The sequence below is a fragment of the Pseudophryne corroboree genome, chromosome 6 (genome assembly GCF_028390025.1).
Source record: "Pseudophryne corroboree isolate aPseCor3 chromosome 6, aPseCor3.hap2, whole genome shotgun sequence".
NCBI classification, from domain to species: Eukaryota; Metazoa; Chordata; class Amphibia; order Anura; family Myobatrachidae; genus Pseudophryne; species Pseudophryne corroboree.
The window spans coordinates 29706040-29723117 of NC_086449.1; the positions used below are offsets into that span (position 1 = coordinate 29706040).

The 17078-nt window shown below is 45.1% G+C and overlaps 1 protein-coding gene across 1 annotated transcript in view; it reads right to left on the reverse strand.

The window, feature by feature from the left end:
* LOC134934166 (extracellular calcium-sensing receptor-like) overlaps nt 1–17078 on the reverse strand; it is a 36414-nt gene that overhangs the window by 9788 nt on the left and 9548 nt on the right. Inside the window, exons 2-3 of the mRNA XM_063929662.1 lie at nt 7616–7907; nt 1–727 (exon numbers count right to left, since the gene is read on the reverse strand). The exon at nt 1–727 is cut by the window's left edge and continues 98 nt beyond it. Of these exons, the coding sequence (XP_063785732.1) occupies nt 1–727; nt 7616–7907 (1019 nt within the window). The remainder of the gene's footprint in view (nt 728–7615; nt 7908–17078) is intronic.

The window sequence follows — 17078 nt, forward strand, 5'->3', positions numbered from 1 at the left end:
TGATGTGAGTAGATGTGTAAATATTGTATGAAGTTCTAAGGTTGGACGCATCAGTGTAGGCATTCTCAATAGCCAATAGAGATTCATTTCCTGTACACCACCTTGTAGTTTTATTCCATATTGGATTTCTATCATCAATGAGCTTGCATCCAAACGTCTTTTCCCAAAATATTCTTGTTACCATTTCGCCGTTTTTGTAAAATGGGTGGATCCTTTCTAAATGCTCTCGAAATCCTGGTATTGTTGAACTATGGAAAGCAAAGCCAATAGAGCCTGAGAGTATATTAGAATATTTATCGTCTAGAAGTATAGACGAGATGGACCAAGCCTCACTCGCTACAAATATCTTCCCAGTGACATTCACTCTGATCATCTCATCGATGAGTGGGATAAAGAAGACATCAATGGAGAAAACAATGACAGCCTTGGCTGTGGACTTTTTTATGAGTCTAGAAATATAAGGAGCATTCCTATCTGCCCTATTGAGATGAATGAATTGGGTGAAGGCCACACAAGCTCCAGCCTTTAGAATTTCTTGTGTAATAACATGAATTCCTTGCTGTCCATAGTCATTTCCCATTGCCACCAACCCCACCCACGTCCATCCAAAATGCAATACAAGTTGAGCCAATCCCTGTGATTGAAAGGTATCACTGGGGACTGTCCTGAAGAAGGAAGGAAACTGTCTCCGGTTACTTAGTAGAGCACTTGTTGCATAATGACTTATCTGTAATAGTAGGACAGGGAAAAGCTTCATAAAGTACTGTATACAGTATTAGATCACATGAGGTATAATTGGTTATTGAAACAGGGCAGCCAAGTGTATTTAGCGGATTAGTACAATACAATGGGCAACATGTATCTGTTCATCCTATATAATAAAAGGCTAAAGCTGCTCCTCACCTCTGTTATGTATGTCTCCACTAGAGGTCGCCACATGGACCAAATGACTCACAGCTGAAAGTGAAAGTGATACTGCAGGGAGCTGTTACAGACTCCTACCCAGGGGCGGAACTGTGGGAGGCAGTGGAGTCGGCTGCCGCCGAGGTCCTGACCTCAAGGGGGCACTTCTCCTCCACTGTCTCCTGCTGCCGATCGCTCGCTGCTACTTTTTTTTTTTAATGATTCTTACAGACGGAGGTGCTGTGTCCGTGACACGGAAGCTGCCTCCTGTATATACAGAGAGCCGGCACTGGCTGCAGCTAGGGGGAGCTCCAGAGCGCAGCTCCTCCCGGGCCAATCCAGTTAAGCAAGCCAGCCGAGTGAAGCTCTCTGCTCCTCCATCAGGCTGATGATAGCCAAAGGTAGGCACTGGCCTCAAGGTACACTGTGGTGGGGAAGGTGTAGTTGGGGGTGCTGGGGGGGCTTTGATAAATGTTGGAAGCACTGTGTTTTGTAACATAGTAACATAGTAACATAGTATCTGAGGTTGAAAAAAGACAATTGTCCATCGAGTTCAACCTATTTGTGGTGTCCTCTGCATGATGATTTGACTAAATAGTAACTATAATGCATGACTATGCACCATACCCCTGGATATCCTTATCCAATAGGAATTTATCTAACCCATTCTTAAAGGTGTTGACAGATTCCGCCATTACAACTCCCTCGGGCAGGGAATTCCAAACACGTATTGTCCTTACCGTGAAAAAGCCTTTACGCCGTATTGTGCGGAATCTCCTCTCCTCTAACCTGAGCGAGTGTCCACGAGTCCTCTGTGTTGATCTAACCAAAAACAGGTCCCGCGCAAGCTCTGAGTATTGTCCCCTTATATATTTGTAGATGTTGATCATATCCCCTCTTAGTCTCCGCTTTTCCAATGTAAACATGCCTAGTCTTTCAAGCCTTTCCTTGTATTCCATCGTCTCCATGCCCTTAATTAGTTTGGTCGCCCTCCTTTGTACCTTTTCAAGCTCCAGGATATCCTTTTTGTAGTACGGTGCCCAGAACTGTACACAGTATTCAAGGTGTGGCCTCACTAGTGATTTATATAATGGGAGTATAATACTCTCGTCCCTAGCATCAATACCCCGTTTTATGCATGCTAATATCTTATTAGCCTTCTTTGCTGCAGTCCTACTTTGGGTACTACTGCTTAGCTTGCTATCTATGAGGACACCTAAGTCCTTTTCCAGTACAGAATCCCCTAGTTTTACCCCATTTAGTAGGTAGGTGTACTTTTTGTTCTTGTTACCACAGTGCATTACCTTACACTTGTCTGTGTTGAAGCGCATTCTCCATTTGGCTGCCCATGCTTCTAATTTAACTAAGTCGTTCTGAAGAGACTCGGCATCCTCCTCTGTATTTATAACCTTACACAATTTGGTATCATCTGCAAAAATTGACACCATGCTCTCTAGACCTTCTGTTAGGTCATTAATGAAAATATTGAACAATAGCGGTCCTAATACTGAGCCTTGCGGCACACCACTTAGCACTTCAGTCCAAGTTGAAAAATATCCATTAACCACAACGCGCTGCTTCCTATTATCTAACCAGTTTTTGACCCAAGTGCATATTGTGCTTCCTATCCCTGATTCTTGTAGCTTGTATATAAGTCTCATGTGTGGTACAGTATCAAACGCTTTGGCAAAGTCTAAAAAGATTACATCCACGTCTTTACCCTGATCTAGGTTTGCGCTTACTGTTTCATAAAAGCCAAGTAAGTTGGTTTGACAGGATCTGTCCTTCATAAACCCATGTTGATTCCTTTTAATGACCTTATTGGTTTCAAGGAACTTCTGAATACTATCTCTTAGAATACCTTCCAATACTTTCCCCACTATAGATGTAAGACTAACTGGTCTATAATTACCTGGTTCAGCTTTACTTCCCTTTTTGAATATAGGCACTACTTCCGCTATACGCCAGTCTTTGGGAACCATACCTGATATAACTGAATCCTCAAAGATCAGAGATAGCGGTTTTGCCAGTTCAGAGTGAAGCTCCATTAGAACCCTTGGATGAATACCATCGGGCCCTGGTGATTTATTAATCTTTAAATGTTTTAATCGGTGACAGACTACTTCCTCGCTTAAATAAGTACCTATCAGTGTGATATTGTCCTTATTGAGATTGTGTGTCAGTCCCTGAATTGGGTCCTCTCTAGTGAATACTGTTGAAAAAAACTCATTTAGTGTGTTCGCTATGTCATTATCATTTTTGCTTAAGACTCCCAACGTGTCCTTCAAAGGGCCTATACTCTCCTTTTTTAATCTCTTGCTATTGATGTATTTAAAGAATTTTTTGGGATTTGCTTTGCTTTCCTTTGCTACTAGTTTTTCAGTTTCTACTTTAGCCGCTCTTATTTCCTTTTTGCAATTTTTGTTACATTCCTTATAGTGCTGAAATGACTCTGCTTCCCCGTCAGATTTGTATTTTTTAAATGCTCGCCTTTTCTTGCCCATAAGTTCCTTAATCTTTTTGTTAAGCCACATCGGTTTATGATTTTTATTCCCTTTTTTGCTACTCATAGGAATATATTTGAGTGTATTTTTAGCTAGCAGGAATTTTAGTACCTCCCATTTCTCCGTAGTATTTTTTCCTAAAAACAAGCCTTCCCATTCAATATCCCTGAAAAATACCCTCATCATTTCAAAATTTGCTTTGCTAAAGTTTAAAGTCCTAGTTGAGCCAGTATAGGGCTGTTTGTAGAAACTGATATTGAATGTGACCATATTATGGTCGCTGTTTCCTATGGGTTCCCCTACTATAATACCCGATACCAAATCCTGATTGTTTGTTAATACCAGGTCTAAGATTGCATTGTACCTAGTTGGTTCCTCAATTAGTTGGACTAGGTAGTTATCATTTAGTGTGTTTAAAAACATACTGCCCCTAGCAGTATCACATGAATCGTTTTTCCAGTTTATCTCTGGATAGTTAAAATCTCCCATCACTACTATGTCTCCTACTCCTGCTGCTTTTTCAATTTGCTTTAGTAACAATTCATCATCAGATGCGTTGATACCAGGCGGCCTATAGCATACACCCAATACTAACTTTTTTGTTCCTTTTTCCCCGCATGCAATTTCTACCCATAGTATCTCAACAGTGTCTACAGTACCCTCCTGAGTATCTTCCCATATATTAGGTTTTAAAAACGGCTTTACGTACAGACACACCCCTCCACCCTTTTTATTTAGTCTGTCTCTCCTAAACAGTGTATAGCCCTCTAGATTGACTGTCCAATCATGAGATTCATCCCACCAAGTTTCAGTAATGCCTATAATATCATACTGTTTGCTTGCTGCAAGTATTTCTAGTTCACCCTTTTTACCAGTAATGCTTCTGGCGTTTACATACATACAACTAAGATAAGTATTTTCCCTTGCATTAGGGACATCTTTCACCTTATGTGGCAAGGATGACCTGTAATCGTCATTGGTTAGTGCTTTGGTAAAATCCCTTTTAGTACCCATGTTAATAACCTTACTGCCTGCTCTTACCCTCCCCCCAACTTCTCCCCCATTTTGTTTACTGCCGCCATCCCCACTATTCTCACTGCATGACCCGTAGTTTTTAGCTAAACCCTCCCCCCAGGCTCCTAGTTTAAAATCTCCTCCAACCTTCTAACCATCCTTCCCCCCAGCACCGCTGCCCCCTCCTCAGTCAGGTGCATGTTTTAAGTGAGGTGTGTGTGTGTGTGTTTTTTTTTAAGGAAAGTTGTGTGTTCAAGTAAAAGAGGCATGTGTGTGTGTGTGAGAGGCATGTGTGAGTGTGTAAGTGAGAGGCATGTGTGAGAGGCATGTGTGTGTGTAAGTGAGAGGCATGTGTGTGTGTGTGTGTGTGTAACTGAGAGGCATGTGTGTGAGAGGCATGTGTGTATGTGTGTGTAAGTGAGAGGCATGTGTGTAAGTGAGAGGCATGTGTGTGAGAGGCATGTGTGTAAGTGAGAGGCGTGTGTGTGTGTGTGTAAGTGAGGTGTGTGTGTGTGTGTGTGTGTATAAGTGAGAGGCATGTGTGTGAGAGGCATGCGTGTGTGTAAGTGAGAGGCATGGGTGTGAGGCATGTGTGTGTAAGTGAGAGGCATGTGTGTGTGTGAGAGGCAAGGATTAAAGGAGGCATTTGAGCATTTCTACAGGACTATGGGGGTCATTCCGACCCGTTCGCACGCAGCGTTTTTTTGCTGCGGTGCGAACGGGTGCGGAATGCGCATGCGCAGCGTGCGCGACGTTGCTCTGTCGTTGGGTTACGTCGCGCCTACCGACGGAAGCGGTCGCAGAGGCGACCGCTAAGAAGATTGACAGGAAGGAGGCGTGGCAGGGAGGATCCGGACCGTTGGAGAGCGTTTTCGGGGAGTGGTAATTAAAACACAGGCGTGTCCAGCAGAACGAAGGGCGGAGGTGTGACGTCAAAGCCGGGCTCATCATCGCTGGATCCATCGCACAGGGTAAGTATGTCCAGGGCTAGTCATGTTCTGCTTGAAATTATTTTAGCTTAGCAGGACTGCACAAGCGATCACACCCTGCTAAGCTAAAATACACTCCCCCATAGGCGTGGACTATTGATTGCAGCAGCAGCAAAAAGTTGCTGCCTGCGATCAACTGGGAATGACCACCTATGTACAGAGCACACACCTGGTCTGGGTACACACTACCTTACAAATATATGGAGGGGTGTCCATTTCTGAATGTGTGTGTGTTTGTGTGTGTGTGAGAGGTGTGTGTGTGTGTGAGGCATGCGTCTGTGTGTGTGTGTGTGTGTGTAAGTGAGAGGCATGTGTGTGTTTAAGTGAAGGAGGCGTGTGTGTGTGTGTGTGTGTGTGTGTGTGTGTGTGTGTGTGTGAAAGAGGCGTGTGAGAGGCATGTGTGTGTTTTTAAGTGAAAGAGGCATGTGTGTGTGTTTAAGTGAAAAAGGCATGTGTGTGTTTAAGTGAAAGGCGATTGTGTGTTAAAGTGAAAGCGGCGTATGTGTGTGTTTTTAAGTGAAAGAGGCGTGTGTGTGCTTTTAAGTGAATGAGGTGTTTGTGTGTTTTTTTATATATATTGGCACACCGCTGCGCCAAAGCATCTCCATCGAGACCTGCTGGCGGGTGAGGGAGCACTGTAGGTGTACTATAAGGTCTGGGGGAGAGAGAGGAGGGAGATGTTGGGGTATATAGGGACAGGGGAGAGAGAGATGCAGATTTTTTCAATATTGTCACCTCTGTGGTTCCACCACAGGCCACTGGAGGGTGCCCAACGAATCTCCATTCGGGACACAGACACACGGACACCCTACACTGTACCCCCCATCATATACTGCCCCTATATACACTGCAACCCCATCCTCTTCCATATTCTGCACCCTCCTCCATATACTTCCCCTATATACACATTGCACCCCATACCCTTCTATATAATACCCCCTATATAAAGGGCACCCACCTCCTCCATATACTGCTCCCACCATATACCTCATACTCTGCACCCCCTCTTCCATATGCTATACTTCAATCCCAGGTTACTTGCAATCCCGGGACTTGGTAATAAGTAGCAGCAGTAACCAGGAAACAGATGCAGGAACCACCAGATGGTCCTGCAGCGCTCAGAGCGGAGGCACCGGGGACATGTGTGGCCACTTACCGGCAAGGGAAGAAGGTGAATCAGTCCAGCAGGAAGGGGCGAGTCCCTGTTTGGGGTGAGCAGAAATCCGGCAGCTCCTGTGTGAGTAGCGACTGCCACCCCCTATAATCCGGCCCTGGTGTTTTGACAGGCTTTTAACTTGGTTTGCATTACTAGGTTCCCAAAAATGTATGACCACTGTAATTTGACCCCAAGAGCTTTTGTCATCTTTAGATGGGTTAGACATTGTAGCCTTTTGCCAACAATATCACAAAGAATGCCTTTCTGATAGTCTCCTCTAGTTAATGCACAGCATCACACTGACTGGGTCGTGAACCTGAAAGTGGTGACATAACCAGGACTTTATAGTGGAGCTCTATGGAAACTTTTTGATGGACAATTTTGGCAGAACTAAAAGCAGTCTAGTACACAATGACGCACAACAATGATCACATTTTAAATGCGATCATCAATACATCTTGACCAATGGCAGAAAGTTGGAATACGAGCCCTGCCACTTACTCTCTGTGGAGTCAGCCATTATGTAAAGTTAGACTTATATTCCAGAGAAGGGAGCCAGTTTACTATGACCCAGGGTATACTTACTCCCAACTGGACCTCCCAGTGTGGGAGAAGCAGGGGTTGTGGCATGGTGAATTGCAACACTCGAACCTCATCCCCAATGACAGAATTCATTCCATTATGCAGCAGGAGTGGTGACACAATGACACCATTCGCCACTGATTGTGTCATCAATCTCCCAGACTGCCAATTTCACTGGGGAAGTGGGCAAGATCCAGGAGTCTTTTCTACTCTCCCATTTGTACTGGAGATCTCTCTGAAATTCAGGAGTCTCCTGGACATTACTGAACAGTAAACAAGTATATATTGGTCAAGTCTCATACATTATGATCAATATGTGCCTTAGTAATATTAATGATTCATAATAAATTGCTTGTATCCTCCTGAAAATTGGTTCAGCCCATGAAATTAGTGACAATTGTTCCATCTTTGGAAATCTACCCATATAGATGGGAAAACCTCTGTGTAAATACAATTTAAAATGGTACCTGTGGGTATTTGTACAGCCCCAGAATGTGTGCCATGAGAATGGAGTAAGTGGACATTGAGTGTCCAAGGATTCCAGCCAATGGTGGCTTTCCCAACCATAAATAATTTGGTATTGCTTGACTACGTCCGGTGACCATTGCCAGCGTCCCCTCCAGCTCCATGTGCAGAACAGAACAGGAGTCATAGGTCAGGAACCCCAGGGTGATGTTTGGTAGAACTTCAGGATTTCTGTTGATTTCCTCCACTGCAAACCTCAATGCCTGGTACTGCTGGTATGTTTCAAGTAAGAACCTGAACAGAAAAAGGAGACATCCAATGATGGTGTTCTTCACTGCATTGCATGTTATGCTTTTACAATATCCAAACGTAATCACCCATTATGAGAAAATATTGAAAGGCACCAAAGAATTCACAACCCACTAATATGGCAATACCTTGATGAAACACTATGAATGGTCCACCAAGCAGTGTTTGACATTTGTTCTTTATATTGGGTAAAGTGACCCTAGAAATTACTTTTTCCACAATGTTACTGCTGGAACATTTTATGAAGCATTTACTCATTTACAATCTGACCATTTACTAAATTCAAAAATGATTGCAAGGTGTAAATCAGGGACCCTTGGATGGACTAAGGCTGATACGTTGGAGGCTCACTGGAATATATGGACTGAGACCACTGGTTATGGGACTTGATGGTATTCATTACATTGTCATCATGATGTACCTTATGTATCATGTTGGGAAAACCCTGCATGCTTTTATTGATAAGCGCATTTTTACTTTCTAAATGTGAGTGCAATAAAACATTAAAAGCTGTCTATTATTGTCATCTGGTGTTGCACTAAGTTAATTTCTTTTGAGTTGCATGTTCCAAAGTGAAGTTACTCCATTGAAAGAAGAGCTATTCATTGGGCACCAGAAAGCAAATTTGATTGAAGTTGGGATCAAGTTCCTCATTTGGACTCTCCTTGTTTTTTAAAAGGATGTGTTGTTTTATCTGTTTTACCAAGGGAAATTCATGAAACCATTTGAAGTACCAATATAATTTACCAATATCGTTTGATGCGAAAGTTCTACAGATGTTCAATATATGTTCAATATAGGGGTCAATGTATTTTACCTATAGATTGTTCAATATATGTTCACTATAGGGGCCAATATAGGGGTCAATATATTTTACCTACATATTTTGATGCAATAGTTCTTCAGATGTTCCGCTTCAACTGTTTCAACATAATGATACTATATGTCCTCATGAAGACTTGCCTTGAGACAGATGTATCATGCCTGCTCAAGTTGCTTTGTGCTGTGCATTTTTTTCCACTGGCTACTTTCAGTCAGGAAAGTGCTGGCCATATCCCAGCCAATGTTTAGCAGACATTCAATCCTGGTGATGGTAGCCCTCATCCCCCTCACCAATACCTACATCTGCTTTCCCAGTCACAAATTTTGTCCTTTTTTTTTTTTACTGTTGTATAAATAATTCATAATGTTTTTGTATGTTTGTGTTTTTCTTTTTCTTTTTTTACACAGGAGATTGTGGCTATAACTTTTGCTCCTGACATTTTACTCCACTGTCACTTCTGCAGACTACTGATGAGCATAAGTACTGTATAATGAAGCACATAGCGTATAGCTACCAGATCAATGATAGAACACACATTTGGGATATTAAAAACTAATTTCCAATGTCTTGATAAATCTGTAGGAACTTTGTTAAACAATTCTGAAAAAGTGTCCGATATTGTGCTCAGCTGCTGTGCATTGCATAATCTTGCATTGCAACAATCTCCACCCCCAGATTTTGCAGTAGATAGTGAGCAGGTAGGGGTTTTGTTACTATCTAGAATTCATCTTCCAACAATGACAGATATAGTCTCCTAACTCCAATCTATCCACTTCTCTTTGCACCATCGCAATCTAAACTACACCCTTAGATCTGCTTAGTCAATTTGGGTGTTTTTTAAAAAAGAGTAGTGTGATGTCAAAATTGGATCTGGTAAGATTTGGCCAATTGTAAAGTAATAGGAAGTATTGGTCAATTTTTTTATCTATTTTACATTTCTTTTTACAGTCACTTTACAGTAGAAAATATCAATGGAGTTTGATGATAAAATAGACCAACATCGGCACCGGACATGACATGGACCTCAGAACTAAGGGATAGTAAATGCCCTGATTTTAGACTTTAAATTGATGTTGATAATGGTCGATTTTGAATTTTGAAATCTACCCTAAACTGATCCTTAGTAAGTTTACTCTCCAAAATGTTTTTATACAGTGAAAATAACACAGAGCCCTTCTGCAAAGCAAATGTAATTTTATCATATCATTTGTTGTCTGACTCCACAACTTAAATGTATTTTTTGCACTAGTCAGCAAACTTCAGGTGTGTACACACAGTGGGATAAATCCTTTTGATTTTGACTATAAAGTCCAAATCAGAAGGAAAGTTAAGGCAAATCGGAAGGTGTTATGCCGCTTGCAATACCGATTTTGATCCCAATGTGCTGTCCTGCAGGGTTAGTATGGCAAGTCTAGATAGACAGTGCAGGCAAGTCAATCTTGAATATCTAGTGTACTCTAAAGTATAATCAAAATTGTCACTTAGTCAAAATCGTACATAGGTGGTCATTCCGAGTTGTTCGCTCGCAAGCTGCTTTTAGCAGTATTGCACTCGCTAAGCCGCCGCCTACTGGGAGTGAATCTTAGCTTATCAAAATTGCGAACGAAAGATTAGCAGAATTGCGTATAGACACTTCTTAGCAGTTTCTGAGTAGCTCCAGACTTACTCGGCATCTGCGATCAGTTCAGTCAGTTTCGTTCCTGGTTTGACGTCACAAACACACCCAGCGTTCGCCCAGACACTCCTCCGTTTCTCCAGCCACTCCCGCGTTTTTCCCAGAAACGGCAGCGTTTTTTCACATACACCCATAAAACGGCCAGTTTCCGCCCAGAAACACCCACTTCCTGTCAATCACATTACGATCACCAGAACGAAGAAAAAACCTCGTAATGCCGTGAGTAAAATACCTAACTGCATAGCAAATTTACATGGCGCAGTCGCACTGCGGACATTGCGCATGCGCACTAGCGACTAATCTCTCCGTTGCAAGAAAAAAATAACGAGCGAACAACTCGGAATGACCCCCATAGTCAATATCGAAAGTACAGATAGTCAAAATTGGTGCTTCTGAGCTCTGGGGGAGTTCAAGGGAAATTGCATAGTCAAAATCAGGCATAGCAAGGATCTCACCATGTGTATACACCTTTAGGCTCACCCATTCTCCGTCTTCATAAGCAAGCTTGCCAACTTTGGGCTTAATTCAGACCTGATCGCTAGCAGGCGATTTTTGCACTGTTGCGATCAGATAGTCACCACCTACAGGGGAGTGTATTTTTACTTTGCAAGTGTGCGATCACATGTGTAGCAGAGCTGTACAAACAGATCTTGTGCAGTCTCTGCGCAGCCCAGGACTTACTCAGCCGCTGCGATCACTTCAGACTGTCCGGGACCGGAATGGACGTCAGGAACCCTCCCTGCAAACGCTTGAACACGCCCGCGTTTTTCCAACCACTCCTTGAAAACGGTCAGTTGCCACCCACAAACGTCCTCTTCCTGTCATTCTCCTTGCATTCGTCCATGCGAATGGATTCTTCGCACAAACCCATCGCTGAGCGGCGATCCGCTTTGTACCCGTTCGCCTTCTAGTGCATATGTATGCACAGTTTAGACGTGAACGCCCGCTGTGCGAAAACGCAGCCTACCGATCAGGTCTGAATTACCCCCTTTGACAAGACTTTATCCAGGAAATCCATGGGCGTGGTGGGGGTGTATATACACAAATCCAAGCGTTAGATTGATGGGGGCAGGGTGACATTCATAGCAAATAGACTCATCTCCCCCTGTCCCCCACCTACATTACCGTAGAAGGGATGGACTGTGGTAGGGTTGATTCTAGAGATGTGCACCGGAAATTTTTCGGGTTTTGTGTTTTGGTTTTGGGTTCGGTTCCGCGGCCGTGTTTTGGGTTCGACCGCGTTTTGGCAAAACCTCACCGATTTTTTTTTGTCGGATTCGGGTGTGTTTTGGATTCGGGTGTTTTTTTAAAAAAACACTAAAAAACAGCTTAAATCATAGAATTTGGGGGTCATTTTGATCCCAAAGTATTATTAACCTCAAAAACCATAATTTACACTCATTTTCAGTCTATTCTGAATACCTCACACCTCACAATATTATTTTTAGTCCTAAAATTTGCACCGAGGTCGCTGGATGACTAAGCTAAGCGACCCTAGTGGCCGACACAAACACCTGGCCCATCTAGGAGTGGCACTGCAGTGTCACGCAGGATGTCCCTTCCAAAAAACCCTCCCCAAACAGCACATGACGCAAAGAAAAAAAGAGGCGCAATGAGGTAGCTGTGTGAGTAAGCTAAGCGACCCTAGTGGCCGACACAAACACCTGGCCCATCTAGGAGTGGCACTGCAGTGTCACGCAGGATGTCCCTTCCAAAAAACCCTCCCCAAACAGCACATGACGCAAAGAAAAAAAGAGGCGCAATGAGGTAGCTGTGTGAGTAAGCTAAGTGACCCTAGTGGCCGACACAAACACCTGGCCCATCTAGGAGTGGCACTGCAGTGTCACGCAGGATGTCCCTTCCAAAAAACCCTCCCCAAACAGCACATGACGCAAAGAAAAAAAGAGGCGCAATGAGGTAGCTGTGTGAGTAAGCTAAGCGACCCTAGTGGCCGACACAAACACCTGGCCCATCTAGGAGTGGCACTGCAGTGTCACGCAGGATGTCCCTTCCAAAAAACCCTCCCCAAACAGCACATGACGCAAAGAAAAAAAGAGGCGCAATGAGGTAGCTGTGTGAGTAAGATAAGCGACCCTAGTGGCCGACACAAACACCGGGCCCATCTAGGAGTGGCACTGCAGTGGCACGCAGGATGGCCCTTCCAAAAAACCCTCCCCAAACAGCACATGACGCAAAGAAAAAAAGAGGCGCAATGAGGTAGCTGTGTGAGTAAGATAAGCGACCCTAGTGGCCGACACAAACACCGGGCCCATCTAGGAGTGGCACTGCAGTGTCACGCAGGATGTCCCTTCCAAAAAACCCTCCCCAAACAGCACATGATGCAAAGAAAAAAAGAGGCGCAATGAGGTAGCTGTGTGAGTAAGATAAGCGACCCTAGTGGCCGACACAAACACCGGGCCCATCTAGGAGTGGCACTGCAGTGTCACGCAGGATGTCCCTTCCAAAAAACCCTCCCCAAACAGCACATGACGCAAAGAAAAAAAGAGGCGCAATGAGGTAGCTGTGTGAGTAAGATAAGCGACCCTAGTGGCCGACACAAACACCGGGCCCATCTAGGAGTGGCACTGCAGTGTCACGCAGGATGTCCCTTCCAAAAAACCCTCCCCAAACAGCACATGACGCAAAGAAAAAAAGAGGCGCAATGAGGTAGCTGTGTGAGTAAGCTAAGCGACCCTAGTGGCCGACACAAACACCGGGCCCATCTAGGAGTGGCACTGCAGTGTCACGCAGGATGTCCCTTCCAAAAAACCCTCCCCAAACAGCACATGACGCAAAGAAAAAAAGAGGCGCAATGAGGTAGCTGTGTGAGTAAGATAAGCGACCCTAGTGGCCGACACAAACACCGGGCCCATCTAGGAGTGGCACTGCAGTGTCACGCAGGATGTCCCTTCCAAAAAACCCTCCCCAAACAGCACATGACGCAAAGAAAAAAAGAGGCGCAATGAGGTAGCTGTGTGAGTAAGATAAGCGACCCTAGTGGCCGACACAAACACCGGGCCCATCTAGGAGTGGCACTGCAGTGTCACGCAGGATGTCCCTTCCAAAAAACCCTCCCCAAACAGCACATGACGCAAAGAAAAAAAGAGGCGCAATGAGGTAGCTGTGTGAGTAAGCTAAGCGACCCTAGTGGCCGACACAAACACCGGGCCCATCTAGGAGTGGCACTGCAGTGTCACGCAGGATGTCCCTTCCAAAAAACCCTCCCCAAACAGCACATGACGCAAAGAAAAAAAGAGGCGCAATGAGGTAGCTGTGTGAGTAAGATAAGCGACCCTAGTGGCCGACACAAACACCGGGCCCATCTAGGAGTGGCACTGCAGTGGCACGCAGGATGGCCCTTCCAAAAAACCCTCCCCAAACAGCACATGACGCAAAAAATTAAATTAAGAAAAATTAATTAATTAATTAAATTAAGAAAAATTAAAGAAAAAAGAGGTGCAAGATGGAATTGTCCTTGGGCCCTCCCACCCACCCTTATGTTGTATAAACAGGACATGCACACTTTAACCAACCCATCATTTCAGTGACAGGGTCTGCCACACGACTGTGACTGAAATGACGGGTTGGTTTGGACCCCCACCAAAAAAGAAGCAATTAATCGCTCCTTGCACAAACTGGCTCTACAGAGGCACGATCTCCACCTCATCATCATCCTCCGATATATCACCGTGTACATCCCCCTCCTCACAGATTATCAATTCGTCCCCACTGGAATCTACCATCTCAGCTCCCTGTGTACTTTGTGGAGGCAATTGCTGCTGGTCAATGTCTCCACGGAGGAATTGATTATAATTCATTTTAATGAACATCATCTTCTCCACATTTTCTGGATGTAACCTCGTACGCCGATTGCTGACAAGGTGAGCGGCGGCACTAAACACTCTTTCGGAGTACACACTTGTGGGAGGGCAACTTAGGTAGAATAAAGCCAGTTTGTGCAAGGGCCTCCAAATTGCCTCTTTTTCCTGCCAGTATAAGTACGGACTGTCTGACGTGCCTACTTGGATGCGGTCACTCATATAATCCTCCACCATTCTTTCAATGGGGAGAGAATCATATGCAGTGACAGTAGACGACATGTCCGTAATCGTTGTCAGGTCCTTCAGTCCGGACCAGATGTCAGCATCAGCAGTCGCTCCAGACTGCCCTGCATCACCGCCAGCGGGTGGGCTCGGAATTCTGAGCCTTTTCCTCGCACCCCCAGTTGCGGGAGAATGTGAAGGAGGAGATGTTGACAGGTCGCATTCCGCTTGATTTGACAATTTTGTCACCAGCAGGTCTTTGAACCCCAGCAGACTTGTGTCTGCCGGAAAGAGAGATCCAAGGTAGGCTTTAAATCTAGGATCGAGCACGGTGGCCAAAATGTAGTGCTCTGATTTCAACAGATTGACCACCCGTGAATCCTTGTTAAGCGAATTAAGGGCTCCATCCACAAGTCCCACATACCTAGCGGAATCGCTCCGTGTTAGCTCCTCCTTCAATGTCTCCAGCTTCTTCTGCAAAAGCCTGATGAGGGGAATGACCTGACTCAGGCTGGCAGTGTCTGAACTGACTTCACGTGTGGCAAGTTCAAAGGGCATCAGAACCTTGCACAATGTTGAAATCATTCTCCACTGCGCTTGAGACAGGTGCATTCCACCTCCTATATCGTGCTCAATTGTATAGGCTTGAATGGCCTTTTGCTGCTCCTCCAACCTCTGAAGCATATAGAGGGTTGAATTCCACCTCGTTACCACTTCTTGCTTCAGATGATGGCAGGGCAGGTTCAGTTGTTTTTGGTGGTGCTCCAGTCTTCTGTACGTGGTGCCTGTACGCCGAAAGTGTCCCGCAATTCTTCTGGCCACCGACAGCATCTCTTGCACGCCCCTGTCGTTTTTTAAAAAATTCTGCACCACCAAATTCAAGGTATGTGCAAAACATGGGACGTGCTGGAATTTGCCCATATTTAATGCACACACAATATTGCTGGCGTTGTCCGATGCCACAAATCCACAGGAGAGTCCAATTGGGGTAAGCCATTCCGCGATGATCTTCCTCAGTTGCCGTAAGAGGTTTTCAGCTGTGTGCGTATTCTGGAAAGCGGTGATACAAAGCGTAGCCTGCCTAGGAAAGAGTTGGCGTTTGCGAGATGCTGCTACTGGTGCCGCCGCTGCTGTTCTTGCGGCGGGAGTCCATACATCTACCCAGTGGGCTGTCACAGTCCTATAGTCCTGACCCTGCCCTGCTCCACTTGTCCACATGTCCGTGGTTAAGTGGACATTGGGTACAACTGCATTTTTTAGGACACTGGTGAGTCTTTTTCTGACGTCCGTGTACATTATCGGTATCGCCTGCCTAGAGAAGTGGAACCTAGATGGTATTTGGTAACGGGGGCACACTACCTCAAGAAATTGTCTAGTTCCCTGTGAACTAACGGCGGATACCGGACGCACGTCTAACACCAACATAGTTGTCAAGGCCTCAGTTATCCGCTTTGCAGCAGGATGACTGCTGTGATATTTCATCTTCCTCGCAAAGGACTGTTAGACAGTCAATTGCTTACTGGAAGTAGTACAAGTGTGCTTACGACTTCCCCTCTGGGATGACCATCGACTCCCAGCAGCAACAACAGCAGCGCCAGCAGCAGTAGGCGTTACACGCAAGGATGCATCGGAGGAATCCCAGGCAGGAGAGGAATCGTCAGAATTGCCAGTGACATGGCCTGCAGGACTATTGGCATTCCTGGGGAAGGAGGAAATTGACACTGAGGGAGTTGGTGGGGTGGTTTGCGTGAGCTTGGTTACAAGAGGAAGGGATTTACTGGTCAGTGGACTGCTTCCGCTGTCACCCAAAGTTTTTGAACTTGTCACTGACTTATTATGAATGCGCTGCAGGTGACGTATAAGGGAGGATGTTCCGAGGTGGTTAACGTCCTTACCCCTACTTATTACAGCTTGACAAAGGCAACACACGGCTTGACAAATGTTGTCCGCATTTCTGGTGAAATACTTCCACACCGAAGAGCTGATTTTTTTGGTATTTTGACCAGGCATGTCAATGGCCCTATTCCTCCCACGGACAACAGGTGTCTCCCCGGGTGCCTGACTTAAACAAACCACCTCACCATCAGAATCCTCCTGGTCAATTTCCTCCCCAGCGCCAGCAACACCCATATCCTCCTCATCCTGGTGTACTTCAACACTGACATCTTCAATCTGACTATCAGGAACTGGACTGCGGGTGCTCCTTCCAGCACTTGCAGGGGGCGTGCAAATGGTGGAAGGCGCATGCTCTTCACGTCCAGTGTTGGGAAGGTCAGGCATCGCAACCGACACAATTGGAGTCGGACTCTCCTTGTGGATTTGGGATTTCGAAGAACGCACAGTTCTTTGCGGTGCTACTGCTTTTGCCAGCTTGAGTCTTTTCATTTTTCTAGCGAGAGGCTGAGTGCTTCCATCCTCATGTGAAGCTGAACCACTAGCCATGAACATAGGCCAGGGCCTCAGCCGTTCCTTGCCACTCCGTGTGGTAAATGGCATATTGGCAAGTTTACGCTTCTCCTCCGACAATTTTATTTTAGGTTTTGGAGTCCTTTTTTTACTGATATTTGGTGTTTTGGATTTTACATGCTCTGTATTATGACATTGGGCATCGGCCT